We start from the raw sequence: 20,442 nt of genomic DNA, 5'->3' as shown, positions 1-20,442 counted from the left end.
AAGATAGGCAGCTCGATTTGTTACTAACACCTATAAGAGAGAAGCGAGTGTCACCAAACTTCTGAATTCTCTGGGGTGGAACCCTCTCCAAGACAGACAGACGTGAAGCTCACCGTTTGACCTGTTTTTACAAAATGTTAAATGGTCAGCTCGGCATAGACTACAAGACCTACACCAAACCCAAACCAATTAGGAGCAGACGAGGGCATTCGATCCAATTTGTGGTCCCAGCTACAAAGACAGATGTGTACAGCAATTCGTTCTCCCCCCGCACAATTAAAGCATGGAATAATCTCCACCCAACTATAGTTACCCAACCAGATGCAACTAAATTTAAAGTAGCTCTTTCTTACCAATAACCCTTTCTGGCTTAAGCCCTCCCTTCACCACCTCCAGTTTAAATTCCATTTGGAATATTTTGGAGGACCAAGAAACCAAGAACCAAGAACCAAGACTTCTCTAATTTTAGATAGCCCTTGCTTTCTCCCTCCTTCCCCTCCCCCTTCCCAGTTCTCCCACAAGTCCTACTGTCTCTGTCTACTTCCTTTCTCCCCCCTCCCCCCCTCGATATCAGTCTGTAGAATGGGTCTCGACCCGAAACGCCACCCATTCCTCCAATAGGCCGAAGGGCAGGTATCCACGCTGTATCTCCAAACTGAAACTAAACGAAACAATGGTACTGGACAACAAAAAACCCTAATACAGATGTCCATATGAGTTTAATGTTCCCTATTGATCCACTATCTCGTGGTTCACTTGCTTGCAGACTTGCATTTCAACTTGATTAAGTAACAGTGCAAATAACTGATGGGGACATGCAGAATCCGGTCTAATCTTTGGCAGCTACTGTTTAAACTTGAGTCGAATTGGGCTTGTCTGTGACAGGAAATAAATTCCTTCACCCATTCTGCAAACATCTTGAATCATGATGTTCCCATCACCATCCATCGCCTCCCTCAACCATTGCTCCCAACCTAAGGAGTTTGAATTGAAAGAGACACAACATGCAACCCGTTTCTTTGGTTCACTGAGTCCATGATGGACATCAATCATCCATTTACACTAGAATCATCGAGTGATGCAGTGTAGCAACAGGCCCTATTGCCCAACTTGCCCACACAGACCAACATGTTTAAGAAGGAACTGCAGATGCTGGAAAATCGAAGGTAGACAAAAGTGCTGGAGAAACTCAGCGGGTGCGGCAGCATCTATGGAGCGAAGGAAAGAGGCAACGTTTCAGGCAAAACCCTTCTTCAGACTGATGTAGGGTGGGGGCAGGCGGGAAGAAGAAAGGAAGAGGAGGAGCCAGAGGTCTGAGGGAGAGCTGAGAAGGGGAGGAGAAGACAGCAAGGGCTACTGGAAATTGGAGAAGTCAATGTTCATGCCACTGGGGTATAAACTGCCCAAGCGGAATATGAGGTGCTGCTCCTCCAATTTCCGGTGGTGCTCACTCTGGCCATGGAGGAGGCCCAGGACAGAAAGGTCGGATTCGGAATGGGAGGGGGAGTTGAAGTGCTGAGCCACGGGGAGATCAGGTTGGTTATTGCGGACCGAGCGGAGGTGTTCGGCGAAACGATCGCCAAGCCTGCGCTTGGTCTCACCGATGTGGATCAGCTGACATCTAGAGCAGCGGAAGCAATAGATGAGGTTGGAGGAGGTGCAGGTGAACCTCTGCCGCACCTGGAACGACTGCTTGGGTCCTTGAATGGAGTCGAGGGGGGGGAGGTAAAATGACAAGTGTAGCATTTCTTGTGGTTGCAAGGGAAAGTGCCCGGGGAGGGGGTGGTGAGGGTGGGAAGGGAAGAATTGACCATGGAGTTACGGAGGGAGCGGGCTTTGCGGAAAGCAGACGGGAGGAGATGGGAAGATGTGGCGAGTGGTGGGGTCACGTTGGAGGTGGCGAAAATGATGGAGGACTATTTGTTGTATGTGACGGCAAGTAGGGTGGAAGGTGAGGACTAGGGGGACTCTGCCCTTGTTACGAGTGGGAGGATGGGTAGAGAGAGCAGTGTTACGGGGTATTGAAGAAACCCTGGTGAAAGCCACATCTAGAGTAGGGGAGGGGAACCAACATGTCCCATCTACACGAGTCCCACCTGCCTGCGTTTGACTCATCCCCCTTGAAGCCTGTCCTATCCATGTACCTGTCCAATTGTTTCTTCAATATGGCACTAGTTCTGTGCTATCCTATGTTATCCTACTATATTGCCCCTATGCACTAGGGGCGATTTACACGGGCCAAGTAATCTACAAACCCGCACGTTTTTGGGTGTGGGAGGAAACCAGAGCGCACAGAGGAAAGACACACACAGAGGGAACATGCAGACTCCATACAATCAGCACCCGAAGTTCAGGATTGAACTCGGGTCTCTAGCACAATGAGGCAGCAGCTCCACCACCTGCACCACCCATTGCAATCTTTTGAAATGAAGACATGCACTGTTACTGCTGACAGTCAAATTAGATTTATAGATGTAGATGCAGATTATCAACACTAAAAGATTCTGCATCGAAAACAATGTTGTCCCTGGAAACCCCAACTGCATTGCTGGGATTAATGACTGACTCAGTGAATAGGGTTCATGTATGTCTGACACCTCTTTGAGGAAAACAAAAGTTTAGTGTAGTTTAAAAAGTGTGAGATTTGTTAATATTGTTGTAAGGTATATCTTTAATTTGGTAAATTGTCGGATTTTTTTCTCCCAGATTTGTGATTTGCATAAATGCGTGAAATAAAATTCACGTTCTTCGCAAGAATATGTGGATATTACCTGCATGTGTCAGCAAACTGTCTGCTGCAGGGTCTCAACAGGTCTGACAGCACCTGTGGTGGGGAAAGGAAGAGTCAATGATTTGGGTTGAAATCCTCCATCAGAATTAAGAGTGGAGAGTGAAGATGGTGGACAGAAAGATGGTCAGCATTCAAGAACTTGATACATGTCCACCACCGATGTTCCTTTAAACTGGACAAAATCACGAGCGCACTCGAAATTCACTTGGCGGCCACAGATGGCGCTGTGTGTGGTGTGGGCCTAGAGCTGTTTGTTCACATCTGCAGTTGGAGGTGGCGATCCCTCAGTTTAGTGCAACTCTTAGCTTATTTTCTTTTCATTTAACCCTAGTTATGGCTTCGAAGCAAGGTCCAAGTGACAGTCATGGTGCTAAGCACAAGCACATTTCATTCATATTCTTTGTTTGATTTAAGTTTCTAGCTGTCCACGGTGCTTTAGAGGCACGGGAGGGCTAGAATTAGTGGGTCAGACGTATACTGTTGTGTCATTATTACATGACTCTGTTGGTCCGGCAATATGGATAATCCTGTAACAAGGCTTTGGAACCCAGGGTGCTGGAAAATAAGTGGTGGACCAGTAGTCGTAAGAGAGTAGCTATTCCTGAACCTGATGGTGCGTGAATTTAGTCTGTACCCCCTGCACGATGGTAGCAGCAAAAAGAGGGTATGCCCCTTAATGATAGACAATAGACAATAGACAAAAGGTGCAGGAGTAGGCCATTCGGCCCTTCGTGCCAGTACCGCCATTCAATATGATCATGGCTGATCATCCACAATCAGTACCCTGTTCCTGCCTTCTCACCATATACCCTGACCCCGCTATCTTTAAGAGCTCCATCTAACTCTCTCTTGAAAGCATCCAGAGAATTGGCCTCCACTGCCTTCTGAGGCAGAGAATTCCACAGATTCACAAATCTCTGGGTGAAAAAGTGTTTGCTCATCTCCGTTCTAAATGGCCTACCCCTAATTCTTAAAATGTGGCTCCTGGTTCTGGACTCCCCCGACATTGGGAACATGGGAAGATGCAACCTTCTTGAGGCAGTGCCTCATGTAAACACTTTCAGTGGTAGGGAGGGCTATGGCTGTGATGGACCAAGCTGAGTCCACCTCTCTCTGCAGCCTCTTGCATTCCCGTGGGTTGGAATTGCCATACCAGGCCATGATGCAACCAGTCAGGCTAGTTTCCACAGTGCAGTTGTGGAGATTTGTGGAAGTATTTGTGAGATGGTGTATTTCCTTAAACTTCTAAGGAAGTACAGGTTCAGGCACACCACCTTCACGATTGCGTCCACATGCTGGTCCCAACACAGGTCATCTGAGATGTTAACGTCCAGGGATCTGTAGCTATTAATTAATTCTTCCAAACTCCGGCCCACTGGCGCAGGGTCTCCCCTACATACCTACAAACGGGCCCTGAAAACCCTGAGATCTCCCTGGTCTGAAGTTCAGGATTAATTCCCTGTTTTTATGGACGTTGAGTGAGAGGTTGATGTTATGCATAGACTGTTAGACTGGATAGACTCGGCTTGTACTCGCTAGAATTTAGAAGATTGAGGGGGGATCTTATAGAAACTTACAAAATTCTTAAGGGTTGAACAGGCTAGATGCAGGAAGATTGTTCCCGATGTTGGGGAAGTCCAGAACAAGGGGATCACAGTTTAAGGATAAGGGGGAAATCTTTTAGGACCGAGATGAGAAAATCATTTTTTACACAGAGAGTGGTGAATCTGTGGAATTCTCTGCCACAGAGGGTGGTTGAGGCCAGTTCATTGGATATATTTAAGAGGGAGTTAGATGTGGCCCTTGTGGCTAAAGGGATCAGGGGATATGGAGAGAAGGCAGGGATGGGATACTGAGTTGGATGATCAGCCATGATCATATCGAATGCCGGTGCAGGCTCGAAGGGCCGAATGGCCTACTCCTGCACCTATTTTCTATGTTTCTATGTTTCTATACACTTCCATGTGTTTTATCTATTTCTGGAAACATAGAAAATAGATGCAGGAGTAGGCCATTCGGCCCTTCTAGCCTGCACTGCCATTCAATATGATCATGGCTGATCATCCAACTCAGTATCCTGCACCTGCCTTCTCTCCATACCCCCTGATCCCTTTAGCCACAAGGGCCACATCTAACTCCCTCTTAAATATAGCCAATGAACTGGCCTCAACTATCTTCTGTGGCAGGGAGTTCCAGAGATTCACCACTCACTTCATAACCTCCGGCACCCGTACGAATCAAGAATCTATCCATCTCTGCCTTAAAAATATCCACTGAATTTGCCTCCAGTGACAAAGGATTCCACAGATTCACCACCCTCTGACTAAAGAAATTCCTCCTTCTCTCCTTCCTAAAAGAACGCCCTTTAATTCCGAAGCTCTGACCTCTTGTCCGAGACTCTCCCACCAGTGGAAACATGCTCTCCACGTCCAAGTCGACATAGGTCTATGACTATATGACCATTGCACATTGATAATAGCGTGAGACAGTTTCCCTTTAAATACTGTCCTTTCAGACTGGAAGTGCCCCTCCCCTTCCGGTACATTATGACAGCTTCTTCACTGTCTGGAGTACAACATGCACAGTGTGTGTGTGTGCATTAATGTTATTCAGTCGCTCACAGATCATTCTGTTCTGAGCTGATCTAATTCTGAGGCAGAATTTCAGTGCGTTGTTCATTCAGCATGTTTTGATATGATTAGGACCTTTTAAACAAGGATGCATATTTGCAGCATTTGGACGAATATCAGAGTGAATAAAATAATGCAATTACCCGTTGGCTGCTATTTTAGTGAAGCGCTTGCTTTAAATAAGATTTGGCATTCGGCACAATCATAACAACCTACTCGGCTGCAATTATTCGGTCTTTTGGATTTGCACAAAAGCCATGTCAGCTTGTTACTTGGAGTCTGGAGAACAGTGAGGCGCGCCACTGCGATTGGACGTGATGGAGAGCACGAAAGACTGGTCCACCTGATCCAGCCCCTGTACAACAGTGACAGGTAACCAAGACTGAACACCTAGATGCTGTTAACGGGAAATCAGGATGGCCTCTGAGACCAGGTCAAAGATCAAGGACTCCACTGACGTCACAAATAAGCGAATGAATGAATGAATGAATGAATGAATTACCATGGCAGCTTCGGATGGAAGCGTCGCGTTGAACTAGGAGGGCCAGATGGTTATTCACATGAATCATAGGGATTTTAAAGAGACATCTTCTCCCTCTTGTGGAATATTATCACAATCATCTCTGCTGGGAAGCAAAGCAGAGGATCGATGTGAGTGTGATTCAGAGGTAAACACCCACTGAATGGTGACAAATTCATTTTCTGGATGATATTGCCTGCAAACTGGCTTGGCGATCGATTAAAGGTGCACAGACAAGCCTTCGGGACCACACGGAATTTTAATTATGTAGACGTGTTATTTGTTAACAGAGGGCACAAGCAAGGGGGGGGGGGGTGGGGGAAGTGACGGGGAGAGGCTGGGAAACGAAGTGAAAAGGAAGCGCAGTTGAAAAGACATAATAATAGATAAAAGGGAAAACATAGAAGGCGGAAAAAAAAAATAACAGTAAGGATCAAGGTGTGTTGGTGGTGAAGAAAGAGTGGTAGATTAACTGGAAGAAGTGTGGCAACAGGGAGAGGGAGAGAGAGAGAGAGAGAGAGAGAGAGAGTGAGAGAGAGAGTGAGAGAGAGAGAGAGAGAGTGCAGTCCAGCCAGTGGCTGGAGCCAAGCTGAGAGTAATGGGCTGTGCTCCCAGTATCCATGTCTCTCAAAGCGGAGTGATTTACTGCAGAGATTCGGATGAATCAAACTCTCCACATCAGACCACCACCATTTCCCAAGGCACGGCAACAGTCCACAGCTTCTTCATTAAGGCAGATGCAGCTGAGTCGCTGCCCTCTATGCTGGCATACCAGAGTCGTGCAACACGTACCTCTTCACGCCGAGAGAAGAGGGAGAACAGCAACTGCATTGAAGCTGAGACCCAAACCAGCCACACCAGTGTTAAGGTAACCAGCCTTGTTTATTGCATTCAGCAATGCCTATTCCTTTCTCAAACACAGACCGCTCATCACAAGATGCTTTTCTTTCTTATATTATCTGTCACAACTTCCATTTAAAAACAGAGATTATTGACCTGGAATAATAAATGTGTGTGTTTTTTTTTTAACGCTTATAGGTGTATATGTAATGGGAGCTTATTCCAGTTGTTTTTGGCTAATGCTGCTTTCTTGCAACTATGAGAACATTTGGCTGACTTTTGCCTTTAGGGAACTGATGATGAAATTGTACAGCATTCTGCAACTGGAAAATGAAAGTGAGAAGCACTGAGTATTTTGCTTGTACCAAGATGGAGGGAAAGATTGAAGTCGAAACCCAAGCAGAGTGGGGATTAAATCAGATAACTCTTGCTTCATGCCTAGTTGCAGGGAATTCTCTGCCACAGAGTGGAATTCTCTGCTACAGAAGACGGCGGAGGCCAATTCGCTGGATGTATTCAAGAGAGAGTTGGATATAGCTCTTCGTGCTAACGGAATCAAGGGATATGGGGAGAAGGCAGGAACAGGGTACTGATTCTGGATGATCAGCCATGATCATATTGAATGGCGGTGCTGGCTCGAAGGGCCGAATGGCCTACACTCGCACCCATTTTCATTGTTTCAATGTCTTTTTAACCCTGTTTGCCGATCCCATCTCAAAGCCTTGCAAGTTTAGAAGGATCCTTTTGATGACTACCAGGGTTGAGGGAGATAGGTGTTATACAGAGAGTGGTGGGGGCCTGGAATGCACTGCCTGGGGTGGTGGTGGAGACTGATATGATAGTGGTGTTAAAGAGGCTTTTAGATAGGCACATGGATGTGCAGGGAATAGAGGGATATGGATCATGTACAGGCAGATGCGATCAGTTTGACTTGGCATCATGTTCGGTACAAACATTGTGGGCCGCAGGGCCTGTTCCTGTGCTGTACTGTTCTATGTTCTCTGGTATGATCGTGGCATTTATGAGACTTTTAGATAGGCACATGAATATGCAGGGAATGGAGGGATATGGATCGTGTGCGGGCAAAGGAGATTATTTTAACTCGGCATAATATGCTGTGGGAGAATTGTGGGCTGATGGGCCTGTTTGTGTGCTGTCCCGTTCTATGGTCTATGATAGAAATCGTCTTTCACCATGTGAAAATGTGGTGAAAATCTGTTCGTTACTTGTAGTGCACAGGTAGGGTTGCAAAACGTTCTCACTCCCAAATAAGGGACAAGAGGTCAGAATGAGGGACAAATTCCCGACGGCAATTCGTTGACCGACTCGGCTGTAGCTGGGTGAATGATGAGTTGGCCCGGGTGCTGGACTGCACACAAAGCCCAGCCGGTGGGCCAGCTGAGGAGTTTTGGCCCGGGTGCCGGACATTGCGCTCGACGTCGCGCCAAAACTCCTCAGCTGGTCCGCTGGCTGGGCTTTGTGTTCTGCTGCACGCTAAGTCCGGCAACCCGTCCAACTCATGAACCGATGATCGGCCTAGAGAAGGACGGGTGGCGGTGTCGGCGGTAAGCGATGGCCCGAAGGTCGGACAGCTGGCCGGGCTGCCGACCGACGGGGCCACGGGCGAGGCGCTGCTGCTGCTGCACTCCATGGGCTGCACTGCGTCGGGACGGGTGAAGCGGGGCTGGACGCGGCGTTCAGACCCGACAGTCCCCTCGACCCAAGTAGTAGCAGTCAAATATGGGACAATGGCAGTCCCGTATGGGACAAACCAATTTAGCCCAATATGCGGGATGGCCCGGCTGATACGGGACAGTTAGCAACCCTATGCACAGGCCCAATCAGACCCACTCACAAAAATATGTGAGGTTGAGCAGGAATATTTGTAGCAGCATGCAAAGAATCATACATTACAACGGGGTATACAGCCTCCTTTGATGGGTGTTTGCACATTTGTGGCGTTATTGCCACTCCTGTCCCTGGCAAAGGGTGTCAGACCCGAGAGGAACTGCTCCCACTGCCAGCCCCACTGGCAGTCTCCCGTGTGTCTGACTATCTGCTAACCAGTCAGCGGAAAGACAATACATGATTATAATCGAGCCATTTACAGTGTACAGATACATGAGAAGCGAATAACGTTCAGTGCAAGCTAAAGCCAGCAAGGGGAAGGTAAAGCCATCTGAGGAAACAATGTGGCTCAGCAGCAGTGTAGTTTAGTTTATTGTCACGTGTACCGAGGTACAGTGAAATGCTTTTGTTACGCGCTAACCGGTCAGCGGAAAGACAATACACGATTACAATTGAGCCATTTACAGTGTACAGATACATGACATTAAAGGGTCTGTGCCACTAGGCGATTTTTTTCGACGACTGCCGGCGTCATCTCAGTTTCGCCAAAAGGTTTTGAACGTTTCAAAATCCAGCGGCGACAAAAAAAATGTTGCGACGCTTGAAAAAACACCGCACGTCAATACGTCGCCACGCCGCGTCACTGCCTCATCACGCCGCAAATGTTTTCGGTAACCTGGTACGTCAGTCAATGATGCCGGCAGTCGTGGAATAAAAAACGGCCAAGTGGGACTGGCCCTTTAGTGCAAGGTGAAGCCAGCAAAATCCGATTCAAGGATAGTTGCTGCCTGACAGCGCCAGAGACCCGGGTTCGATCCTAACTACGGGTGCTGACTGTATGGAGTTTGCACGTTCTCCCCGTGACCGTGTGGGTTTTCCCCGGAGTGCTCCGGTTTCCTCCCACACTCCAAGGATGTGCAGGTTTATAGGTTAATTGGCTTTGGTAAAATTGTAAATTGTGTGTAGGAGAGTGCTGGTGTGCAGGGTGATCACTGGACGGCACGGGCACAGTGGGCCGAAGGGCCTGTTTCCGTGCTGTATCTCTAAAGTCCAATGTCTGATGGTTTTCCCCAATTAGATCCTATGTTGGGGTTGGGCCATTGCTACCACGAGATGCAAGATAATCGAAGAGGTAGCTTGATCACCCTGCTTTCGGTAGGATGTCTTTAGGATGGATAAAGTACAGAGAAGATTTACGAGGATGTTGCCTGGTCTCGAGGGCCTGAGCGATTGGTAGGGACTGGGCAGGCTAGGAATGCAGGGGGCTGAGGAGGTGTATAAAATCATGAGGTGAATAGATTGGGAGAATTCATAGTCTTTTATTCAAGATAGAGAAATTAAGAACTGGAGCAAATAGGTTTAAGGTGAGAGGGGCAAGATTTAACGGCACATTTGACGGCACTGGGCCTGTACTCGCTGGAGTTTAGAAGGACGAGGGTGGACCTCATAGAAACTTACCGACTAGTGAAAGGCCTGGATAGAGTGGATTTGGAGAGGATGTTTCCACCTGTGGGAGAGTCTAGGACCAGACATCCCAGCCTCAGAAATTGAGGACGTTCTTTTAGGAAGGAGATGAGGAGGAATTTCTTTAGTCAGTGGGTGGTGAATCTGTGGAATTCGTTGCCACAGAATGCTGTGGAGGCCAAGTCAATGGATTTATTTAAGGCAGAGGTAGATAGACTCTTGATTAGTACGGGTATCGGGGCTTATGGGGAGGAGAATGGGGTTAGGAGGGAGAGATAGATCAGCCATGATTAAATGGCGGAGTAGACTTGATGGGCCGAATGGCCTTATTCTGCTCCTATCACTTATGAACTTTGGAATGTGAGGAGCAACCTTTCTGACAGATGGTGGTGGGCATATGGAATGAGTCGGCAGGAGCGGTAATTGAGGCAGGTACCATAACAGCATTTAAAATGGACAGGTACATGGATAGGAAAGGGTGAGTGGATTAAGGTCTAAATGCAGGCGAACTAGGTTAGATATGGCATCGTGTTTGGCATGGACAAGTTGTTCTGAAGGGTCTGTTTCTGTGCGGTATGGTTTTATGTGATTTGTTTCAGAAGACCTTGAACATCAGAGAGACGAACAGAGATATCTTATTTTCATAATTCTGAGCACTGAACACTGAGGCTGGGAGAGAGAGACACAGGGAACTGCTGTAGCAGTTTTCAAAAGAACATTACATGCTGGAGTAACACAGTGGGTCTGGGGGGTATCTATGGAAAACATGGGTAGGTAACGCTTTGGATCAGGGTCCTTCTTCAAACACAAGGTACCCACCCAACATGCCATCTATCAAAGGTACACAAAAATGCTGGAGAAACTCAGCGGGTGCAGCAGCATCTATGGAGCGAAGGAAATAGGTGACGTTTCGGGCCGAAACCCTTCTTCAGACTGATGGGAGCAAAGCTGGAGTAACTCAGCGGGACAGGCAGCATCTCTGAAGAGAAGGAATGGGTGATGTTACGGGTCGAGACCCTTCTTCAGACCCTATCCATGTTTCCTATCGATGCTACATGTGCAAGCTCTGGATCATTCAATGTAGACCCTTAAATTGGTCTCACTGCTGATCTTAGAGTGATACAGCGTGGAGACCAGGCCCAACTTGCCCACACCGGCCAACATGTCCCAGCTACACTAGTCCCACTTGCGTGTGTTTGGCCCATATCCCTCTAAACCTGTTATTTCCATGTACCCGTCTAAATGTTTCTTAAACATTGCGATATTAGTTGCCTCAATTATCTCCTCCGGCAGCTCGTTCCACAAACCCACCACTCTGTGTGAAATAAGGTTCCTATTAAATTAGTATACAAACTTAAAGCACACGGTATTGGGGGTTCAGTATTGATGTGGATAGAGAACTGGCTGGCAGACAGGAAGCAAAGAGTAGGAGTAAACGGATCCTTTTCAGAATGGCAGGCATTGACTAGTGGGGTACCGCAAGGATCAGTGCTGGGACCCCAGCTATTTACAACATATATTAATGATTTGGACGAGGGAATTGAATGCAACATCTCCTAGTTTGTGGATGACACGAAGCTGGAGGGCAGTGTTAGCTGTGAGGAGGATGCTAGGAGGCTGCAAGATGACTTGGATAGGCTGGGTGAGTGGGCAAATGCATGGCAGATGCAGTATAATGTGGATAAATGTGAGGTTATCCACTTTGGTGGTAAAAACAGGAAAGTAGACTATTATCTGAATGGTGGCCGATTAGGAAAAGGGGAGATGCAACGAGACCTGGGTGTCATGGTACACCAGTCATTGAAAGTAGGCATGCAGGTGCAGCAGGCAGTGAAGAAAGCGACTGGTATGTTAGCATTCATAGCAAAAGGATTTGAGTATAGGAGCAGGGAGGTTCTACTGCAGTTGTACAGGGTCTTGGTGAGACCACACCTGGAGTATTGCATACAGTTTTGGTCTCCTAATCTGAGGAAGGACATTCTTGCCATAGAGGGAGTACAGAGAAGGTTCACCAGACTGATTCCTGGGATGTCAGGACTTTCATATGAATGAAGAATGGATAGACTCGGCTTGTACTCGCTAGAATTTAGAAGATTGAGGGGGGATCTTATAGAAACTTACAAAACTCTTAAGGGGTTGGGCAGGCTAGATGCAGGAAGATTGTTCCCGTTGTTGGGGAAGTCCAGAACAAGGGGTCACAATTTAAGGATAAAAGGGAAATCTTTTAGGACTGAGATGAGAAAAACATTTTTTACACAGAGAGTGGTGAATCTCTGGAATTATCTGCCACAGAATGTAGTTGAGGCCAGTTCGTTGGCTATATTTAAGAGGGAGTTAGATGTGGCCCTTGTGGCTAAAGGGATCAGGGGGTATGGAGAGAAAGCAGGTACAGGATTCTGAGTTGGATGATCAGCCATGATCATATTGAATGGCAGTGCAGGCTCGAAGGGCCGAATGGCCTACTCCTGCACCTATTTTCTATGTTTCTATGTTTCTATGTTTCTTCCCTCTCCTTAAACCTATGTCCTCTGGTCACCGATTCCCCTACTCTGGGCAAGAGATTCTGTGCGTCTACCCGATCTATTCCTATCATGATTTTATACACCTCTATAAGATCACCCCTCATCCTCCTGCGTTCCAAGGAATAGAGACCCAGCCTGATCAACCCTTCCGTTTAGTCCAGACCCTCTAATCTTGGCAACATCCTCATAAATCTTTTCTGTACCCTTTCCAAATTGACAACTTGCTCTCTGTAGAATTTGTACCGTTTTACTTCCTAGGTGTGGACATGGTGACATGGTCCCTGCTTATTCGACCTCTCCCTATAGCTCAGACCCTCTCGTCAAGTCAAGCAAGTCAATTTTATTTCTATAGCACATTTAAAAACAACTCTCGTTGACCAAAGTGCTTTACATCAGTATAGGTACTAATGTTCTACATACAGCGGTAAATAGATCTAACAATACATACATAAATATCAGGCACAGGCCGTGAGTAACTAGTCAGGGTAGGCAGTGGCTTTTAAAAATCTTGAAAACCGCGCATGCCAGATTAATCTCTCCCTGGCGAGCTGTCAGTCGGCATAAAAAAATCGTGGAAACGTTCTCTCGACTTTTATCAAGTAATTTGTCTTCAATAGGTCCCATAGAAGTACCTACTAGAGAAGGGGCGGTACTGGACCTCCTGTTAGGAAATGAGATGGGTCAGGTGGCAGAGGTATGCGTTGGGGAACAGTTCGGGTCCAGTGATCACAATACCATTAGTTTCAATATAATTATGGAGAGGGACAAAACTGGACCTAGGGTTGAGATTTTTGATTGGAGAAAGGCTAACTTTGAGGAGATGCGAAAGGATTTAAAAGGAGTAAATTGGGACAGTTTGTTTTATGGGAAAGATGTGGAAGAGAAATGGAGTACATTCAAAGGTGAAATTTTAAGAGTACAGAATCTTTATGTCCCTGTTCGGTTGAAAGGAAATCGTAAAAATTGTAAAGAGCCATGGTTTTCAAGGGAAATTGGACACTTGGTTCGGAAAAAGAGGGATATCTACAATAGTTATAGGCAGCATGGAGTAAATGAGGTGCTTGAGGAGTATAAAGAATGTAAAAAGAATCTTAAGAAAGAAATTAGAAAAGCTAAAAGAAGATATGAGGTTGCTTTGGCAAGTAAGGTAAAAGTAAATCCGAAGGGTTTCTACCGCTATATTAATAGCAAAAGGATAACGAGGGATAAAATTGGTCCATTAGAGAGTCAGAGTGGCCAACTATCTGCAGAGCCAAAAGAGATGGGGGAGATATTGAACAGTTTCTTTTCTTCGGTATTCACCAAGGAGAAGGATATTGAATTATGTGAGGTAAGGGAACCAAGTAGAGTAGCTATGGAAACTATGAGGATCAAAGAAGAGGAAGTACTGACACTTTTGAGAAATATAAAAGTGGATAAGTCTCCAGGTCCGGACAGGATATTCCCTAGGACATTGAGGGAAGTTAGTGTAGAAATAGCAGGGGCTATGGCAGAAATATTTCAAATGTCATTAGAAACGGGAATAGTGCCGGAGGATTGGCGTACTGCGCATGTTGTTCCATTGTTTAAAAAGGGGTCTAAGAGTAAACCTAGCAATTATAGACCTATTAGTTTGACGTCAGTGGTGGGCAAATTAATGGAAAGAATACTTAGAGATAATATATATAAGCATCTGGATAAACAGGGTCTGATTAGGAACAGTCAACATGGATTTGTGCCTGGAAGGTCATGTTTAACTAATCTTCTTGAATTTTTTGAAGATGTTACTCGGGAAATTGATGAGGGTAAAGCAGTGGATGTTGTGTATATGGACTTCAGTAAGGCCTTTGACAAGGTTCCTCATGGAAGGTTGGTTAAGAAGGTTCAATGGTTGGGTATTAATGGTGGAGTAGCAAGATGGATTCAACAGTGGCTGAATGGGAGATGCCAGAGAGTAATGGTGGATGGTTGTTTGTCAGGTTGGAGGCCAGTGACGAGTGGGGTGCCACAGGGATCTGTGTTGGGTCCACTGTTGTTTGTCATGTACATCAATGATCTGGACGATGGTGTGGTAAATTGGATTAGTAAGTATGCAGATGATACTAAGATAGGAGGGGTTGCGGGTAATGAAGAAGAGTTTCAAAGTCTACAGAGAGATTTATGCCAGTTGGAAGAGTGGGCTGAAAGATGGCAGGTGGAGTTTAATGCTGATAAGTGTGAGGTGCTACATCTTGGCAGGACAAATCAAAATAGGACGTACATGGTAAATGGTAGGGAATTGAAGAATGTAGGTGAACAGAGGGATCTGGGAATAACTGTGCACAGTTCTATGAAAGTGGAATCTCATGTAGATAGGGTGGTAAAGAAAGCTTTTGGTGTGCTGGCCTTTATAAATCAGAGCATTGAGTATAGAAGTTGGGATGTAATGTTAAAATTGTACAAGGCATTGGTGAGGCCAATTCTGGAGTATGGTGTACAATTTTGGTCGCCTAATTATAGGAAGGATGTCAACAAAATAGAGAGAGTACAGAGGAGATTTACTAGAATGTTGCCTGGGTTTCAGCAACTAAGTTACAGAGAAAGGTTGAACAAGTTGGGGCTTTATTCTTTGGAGCGCAGAAGGTTAAGGGGGGACTTGATAGAGGTTTTTAAAATGATGAGAGGGATAGACAGAGTTGACGTGGAAAAGCTTTTCCCACTGAGAGTAGGGAAGATTCAAACAAGGGGACATGACTTGAGAATTAAGGGACTGAAGTTTAGGGGTAACATGAGGGGGAACTTCTTTACTCAGAGAGTGGTAGCTGTGTGGAATGAGCTTCCAGTGAAGGTGGTGGAGGCAGGTTCGTTTTTATCATTTAAAAATAAATTGGATAGTTATATGGATGGGAAAGGAATGGAGGGTTATGGTCTGAGCGCAGGTATATGGGACTAGGGGAGACTATGTGTTCGGCACGGACTAGAGGGGTCGAGATGGCCTGTTTCCGTGCTGTAATTGTTATATGGTTATCTCTTAATAAAGTATTTAAAAACGTATAGCTCAAAGAAATTTACGTACCATATTATTTGTACACAAAATCCATTCTTCTCTCTTTGTTTCCTGTTGTACCAAGCTGTTTTAAATGTTCTCATTATTTTTGTTCCTTTGCGCTGTTGAAGTTCTTTGAGTTCCGGCGTTGGTCTGCCATTTTTAATTATTTTGGTCTTTTCCTCGTAAGTTTGCTTCGAGAAACTCTTCAGGTAATCACTATCCATCTTTGAAAAACCAGCCAAGAAACATGCGCAGTAGGCTGGTGGGCATGCGCAGTATATATATAAAATAATGACCATTTTATCATTTTAGTCAGGGTAGGCACTGCCTAACTTGCCTACCCTGATGGCACGTGCCTGATAAATACATACAAACAGCGCTCCCTCAAGAAACGCTTGTGAGTAGAAATAAGTTTCAAGTCTAGACTTAAAGGAGACGATGGAGGGGGCAGTTCTGATGAGGAGAGGGATGCGATGAGTCGACCCTGAGCTTATACCTGGACGCGGGATGGTCAATAACCCCTAGTCGGCCGACCAGACGGACCTGGAGGTAGAATGGTGGGTTAGCAGATTTTTGATGTATAATAATAATAACTTTATTTATAAAGCACTTTAAACAACTGCAGTTGCCACAAAGTGCTGTACATGAGAACTCATGGACAAAAAGCTATTACAAACCATTAAAAACCGTAAAACGAAGGACTATAAAAAACACACTAAAAATTAAAAGACATTAAAAGCACTAAGAACAGGAGCAATGCCTCAGCCAGTGTCGAAAGCCAAAGAATAAAAATGAGTTTTTAGGGAGGATTTGAAGATGGACAGTGAGGGGGCCTGTCTGATGTGCAGCGGCAAGGTGTTCCAGAGTGCCGGAGCAGCAACAGAAAAGGCTCTATCCCCTCTGAGCTTCCGCTTAGACCTTGGTACCTCAAGGAGCAGGTGGGGGCAAGCCTGTTAAGGGCTTTGTATACATAAAGGAGGAGCTTGAAATTGATTGTGAACCACACTGGGAGCCAGTGGAGAGAGGCCAGGATCGGGGTGATGTGGTCCCTTTTACGGGTGGCAGTCAGAAGTCTCGTTGCGGTGTTTTGGACCAATTGCAGGCGGGACAGGGATGATTGGCTGAAGCCAGTGTATAGGGAGTTGCAGGAATCAAGGCTGGAGGAGATAAATGAGTGGATGATCTTTGCAAGGTGGTCAAATTGGAGGAACGGTTTGATTTTAGCAATCGTGCGAAGCTGGAAGAAGGTAGCTTTTACCACGGCATTGACTTGTTTGTCAAACTTCAATGCTAGTCCTGGCAACATCCTTGTAAATCTTCCCCGTACCCTTGCCAGCTTGACAACATTGTGTCTTTACAGGCAGCCATCGATGGGCCCAGAAGCCTCCTGACTATGGGGAAGTGTGGTTCGCAACTGGAGCTGCTAAAATTTCAGTTGCCTCAGGGTGTCTGGCACATAACAATGACTAGGCCAATGAGCCTGACTTGAACTAAAAATGACTGCGAGCATTGTGCACATGAGATAAAACACACTTTTATGCACAATTTGCACGTAAAACAGGGCCAATTAGGGTTGCCAATTTAAGGTAGGAATTTTTTGCAGGAATACCCAGTGTCGGCTATGAAGATAGAACCACATACCTTGTACATACATTTCACCTCATATGTAAAAAGAAATACCGAATAGTATATTCAATAGAATACTTTTTATAGCCGATTAGCGAAAGGCCTGGATACAGTGGAGAGCATGTTTCCACTGGTGGGAGAGTCCAGGGCCAGAGGTGAAGAATAAAAGGATGTTCCTTTAGAAAGGAGTTGAGGAGGAATTTCTTTAGTTAGAGGGTGGTGAATCTGGAATTCATTGCCACAGAAGGCTGCGGAGGCCAAGTAATTGCATATTTTTTAATAGACAATAGACAATAGGTGCAGGAGTAGGCCATTCGGCCCTTCGAGCCAGCACCGCAATTCAATGTGATCATGGCTGATCATCCCCAATCAACTCTCTGTATGAAAAAATATTTCCTTGTCTCCGTTCCAAATGGCTTACCCCTTATTCTTAAACTGTGGCCCCTGGTTCTGGACTCCCCCAACATCGGGAACATGTTTCCTGCTTCTAGCGTGTCCAAACCCTTAATAATCTTATATGTTTCAATACGATGCCCTCTCATCCTTCTAAACTCCAGAGTATACAAGCCCAGCCGCTCCATTCTCTCAGCACATGACAGTCCCGCCATCCCGGGAAGGTGCAGATTGACAGAGTCTTGATTAGTACGTGTGTCAGGGGTTATGGGGAGAAGGCAGGAGAATGGGGTTGAGAGGGGAAGATAGATCAGCCATGACTGAATGGCGGCATAGACTTGATGGGCCGAATGGCCTAATTCTGCTCCTATAACATGAACATTATGAACAGTGTTCAAAAGGGAACTGCAGATGCTGGAATATCGAAGGTACACAAAATTGCTGGGGAAACTCAGCGGGTGCAGCAGCATCTATGGAGCGAAGGAAATAGGCGACGTTTCGGGCCGAAACCCTTCTTCAGACTGATGGGGGGTGGGGGGGGAAAGAAAGAAGGAAAAGGGGAGGAGGAGGAGGAGCCCGAGGGCGGGCGGATGGGAGGGGGGGAGGAGACAGCTCGGGGGGTAAGGAAGGGGAGGAGACAGCAAGGGCTAGCAAAATTGGGAGAATTCAATGTTAATGCCATAAGGACGCAAGGTCCCCAGACGGAATATGAGGTGCTGTTCCTCCAATTTCCGCTGTTGCTCACTCTGGCAATGGAGGAGACCCAGGACAGAGAGGTCGGATTGGGAATGGGAGGGGGAGTTGAAGTGCTGAGCCACCGGGAGGTCAGGTAGGTTATTGCGGACTGAGCGGAGGTGTTCGCCGAAACGATCGTCCAACCTACGCTTGGTCTCACCGATGTAAATCAGTATGAACAACTCTGTCCATCTCTTCAATGTGCAAGGCCTTAAACAAAGTACATCGAGTCTTGCAGCATGGAAATGGGCTCTTGTGCTCAATTTAGTGAATTAAAAAGTCTTGCAATCACTTAGCATCCTTCTTATCCCTTGCAGGACCTACCTAAGCACATTACAGCCAATAAGGTACTTCTGACCTATCTGTTTAACAGAGAAAGCATGGTAGCCTATTAGCAAATAGCATTGTGACAGTGATTATGCAAAGACTTTTTCTTCAACTAACGTTGAATTAAGGATGGGCTGCGATATCATAGAACAACACAGGAACAGCCCCCCTTTGAACTGCAAAGCCTGTGCCGAACATGATGCCAAGAGTGGTTCTATCTGCCTACATATAATCCATATCCCTCCATTCCCTGCATATCACGTGCCTCTCCAAAAGTCTCTTAAATGCCGCTGTGGTATCTGCCTCCAGGAGGTGAATTGGCCTCTATAAATTGCTCCTTACATCTGCCGCCACCACTGCCCTCGCTAGCCCATTCTGACATCCGTTCCTCGCCCCTGTCTCCAGTAAGTAATGCCATTTCCTATCATTAACCCGAGAGAGCAGTTTTAACGTCCCATTAGAGAGATAGCATCTCAGACAAATCAGTGGAATGCTGTTGTTCCATCAGCTGTAGACTTTTGTCCTCGGCTCATTGCAGTGGCATTTAAATCTAAGACTTTATTACCCAGAGGCACAGAATAGAACATTTTTGCTGAATCAATAAATTATGTTTATATCATGTGTGGGAAGGAACTGCAGATGCCAGTTTAAACCAAAGATAGACACAAAATGCTGGAGTAACTCAGCGGGACAGGCAGCACCTTTGGAGAGAAGGAATGGGTGACGTTTCGTAGAAACATAGAAAATAGGTGCAGGAGTAGGCCATTCGGCCCTTCGGGCCAGCACCACCATTCAATATGATCGTGGCTGATCATCTGAAGGGTTTCGTCCCGAAACGTTACCTATTTCCTTCGCTCCATAGATGCTGCTGCACCCGCTGAGTTTCTCCAGCATTTTTGTGTACCATCCAGAATAAGTACCCTGTTCCTGCTTTCTCCCAAATCTCTTGATTTCGTTTCAGGATGAGACCCTTCTTCAGACTGGTTTAGACTGATTTGCTGTTTATATCATTGTCTATATCTCTCATTTCCCTTTTCCATAACTAGACTGAAGAAGGCTCTCGACCCGAAACGTCACCCCTTCCCTCTCTCCAGAGATGCTGCCTGACCTGCTAAGTTACTCCAGCTTTTTGTGTCTATAAATGATGTTTAGTTTCTGGCTGACGATATAGTGTGGGTATACTGATCAATGGAAAACCTATTGCTATTTGGCAGGTAGATACTGTAAGAACCCAGCAGAGACATCCTGTTGCGTTGGTTAGGTTACTGGAAGGGTCTTCTTCATCTTCTTGCGTATGGCGTGCACAGCCTAAAGTTGTAGATCAACTTGTTCTATTTGATCGATTTGATTGTGCACGCCGGGTTGATTGCATTAGTCGAAACAGGGTGGACCACGTGAAGGTTGCAATCTCCCACCCCACTGGATGGGTAACCCAGAGGCTTGGACCAATAGTCTCAGAGAGCTGAGTTCAAATCCCATCACGACAGCTGCAAAATTTAAATTTGATTAATCTGGAATTTTAAATAAATTTGTAATTTTCATTTAATCGAATTTGCAAGAAGTTGCCTTTTCATCCTGTGCTGTCAGATCAATGTTCTTATAAACTAAGGGTCATGGAGAGGTCGAGAGAGGGAGCTGCCAGTTGTCATTAAAAACCCATTATGTCCTTCAAAAGGTGGCAATGTGCCAGCTTTATACGTAACTCCTAACCCACCCAAGTGGTTATCTTCCAAAAAGGC

At 46.0% G+C, this 20,442-nt stretch overlaps 1 protein-coding gene across 1 annotated transcript in view; it reads left to right on the top strand.

Moving 5' to 3' along the window:
- The first annotated feature begins 6,300 nt into the window (after positions 1-6,300).
- The window catches only part of pde8b (phosphodiesterase 8B), a 217,728-nt gene continuing 203,586 nt past the window's right edge, over positions 6,301-20,442 (top strand). The window contains exon 1 of the mRNA XM_033018611.1: positions 6,301-6,809. Within this exon, the coding sequence (XP_032874502.1) occupies positions 6,540-6,809 (270 nt within the window). The 5' untranslated portion in view covers positions 6,301-6,539. The remainder of the gene's footprint in view (positions 6,810-20,442) is intronic.

This window comes from Amblyraja radiata, chromosome 3 (genome assembly GCF_010909765.2).
Source record: "Amblyraja radiata isolate CabotCenter1 chromosome 3, sAmbRad1.1.pri, whole genome shotgun sequence".
Classification (NCBI taxonomy): Eukaryota; Metazoa; Chordata; class Chondrichthyes; order Rajiformes; family Rajidae; genus Amblyraja; species Amblyraja radiata.
This window is presented reverse-complemented; position numbering and strand designations above follow the sequence as displayed.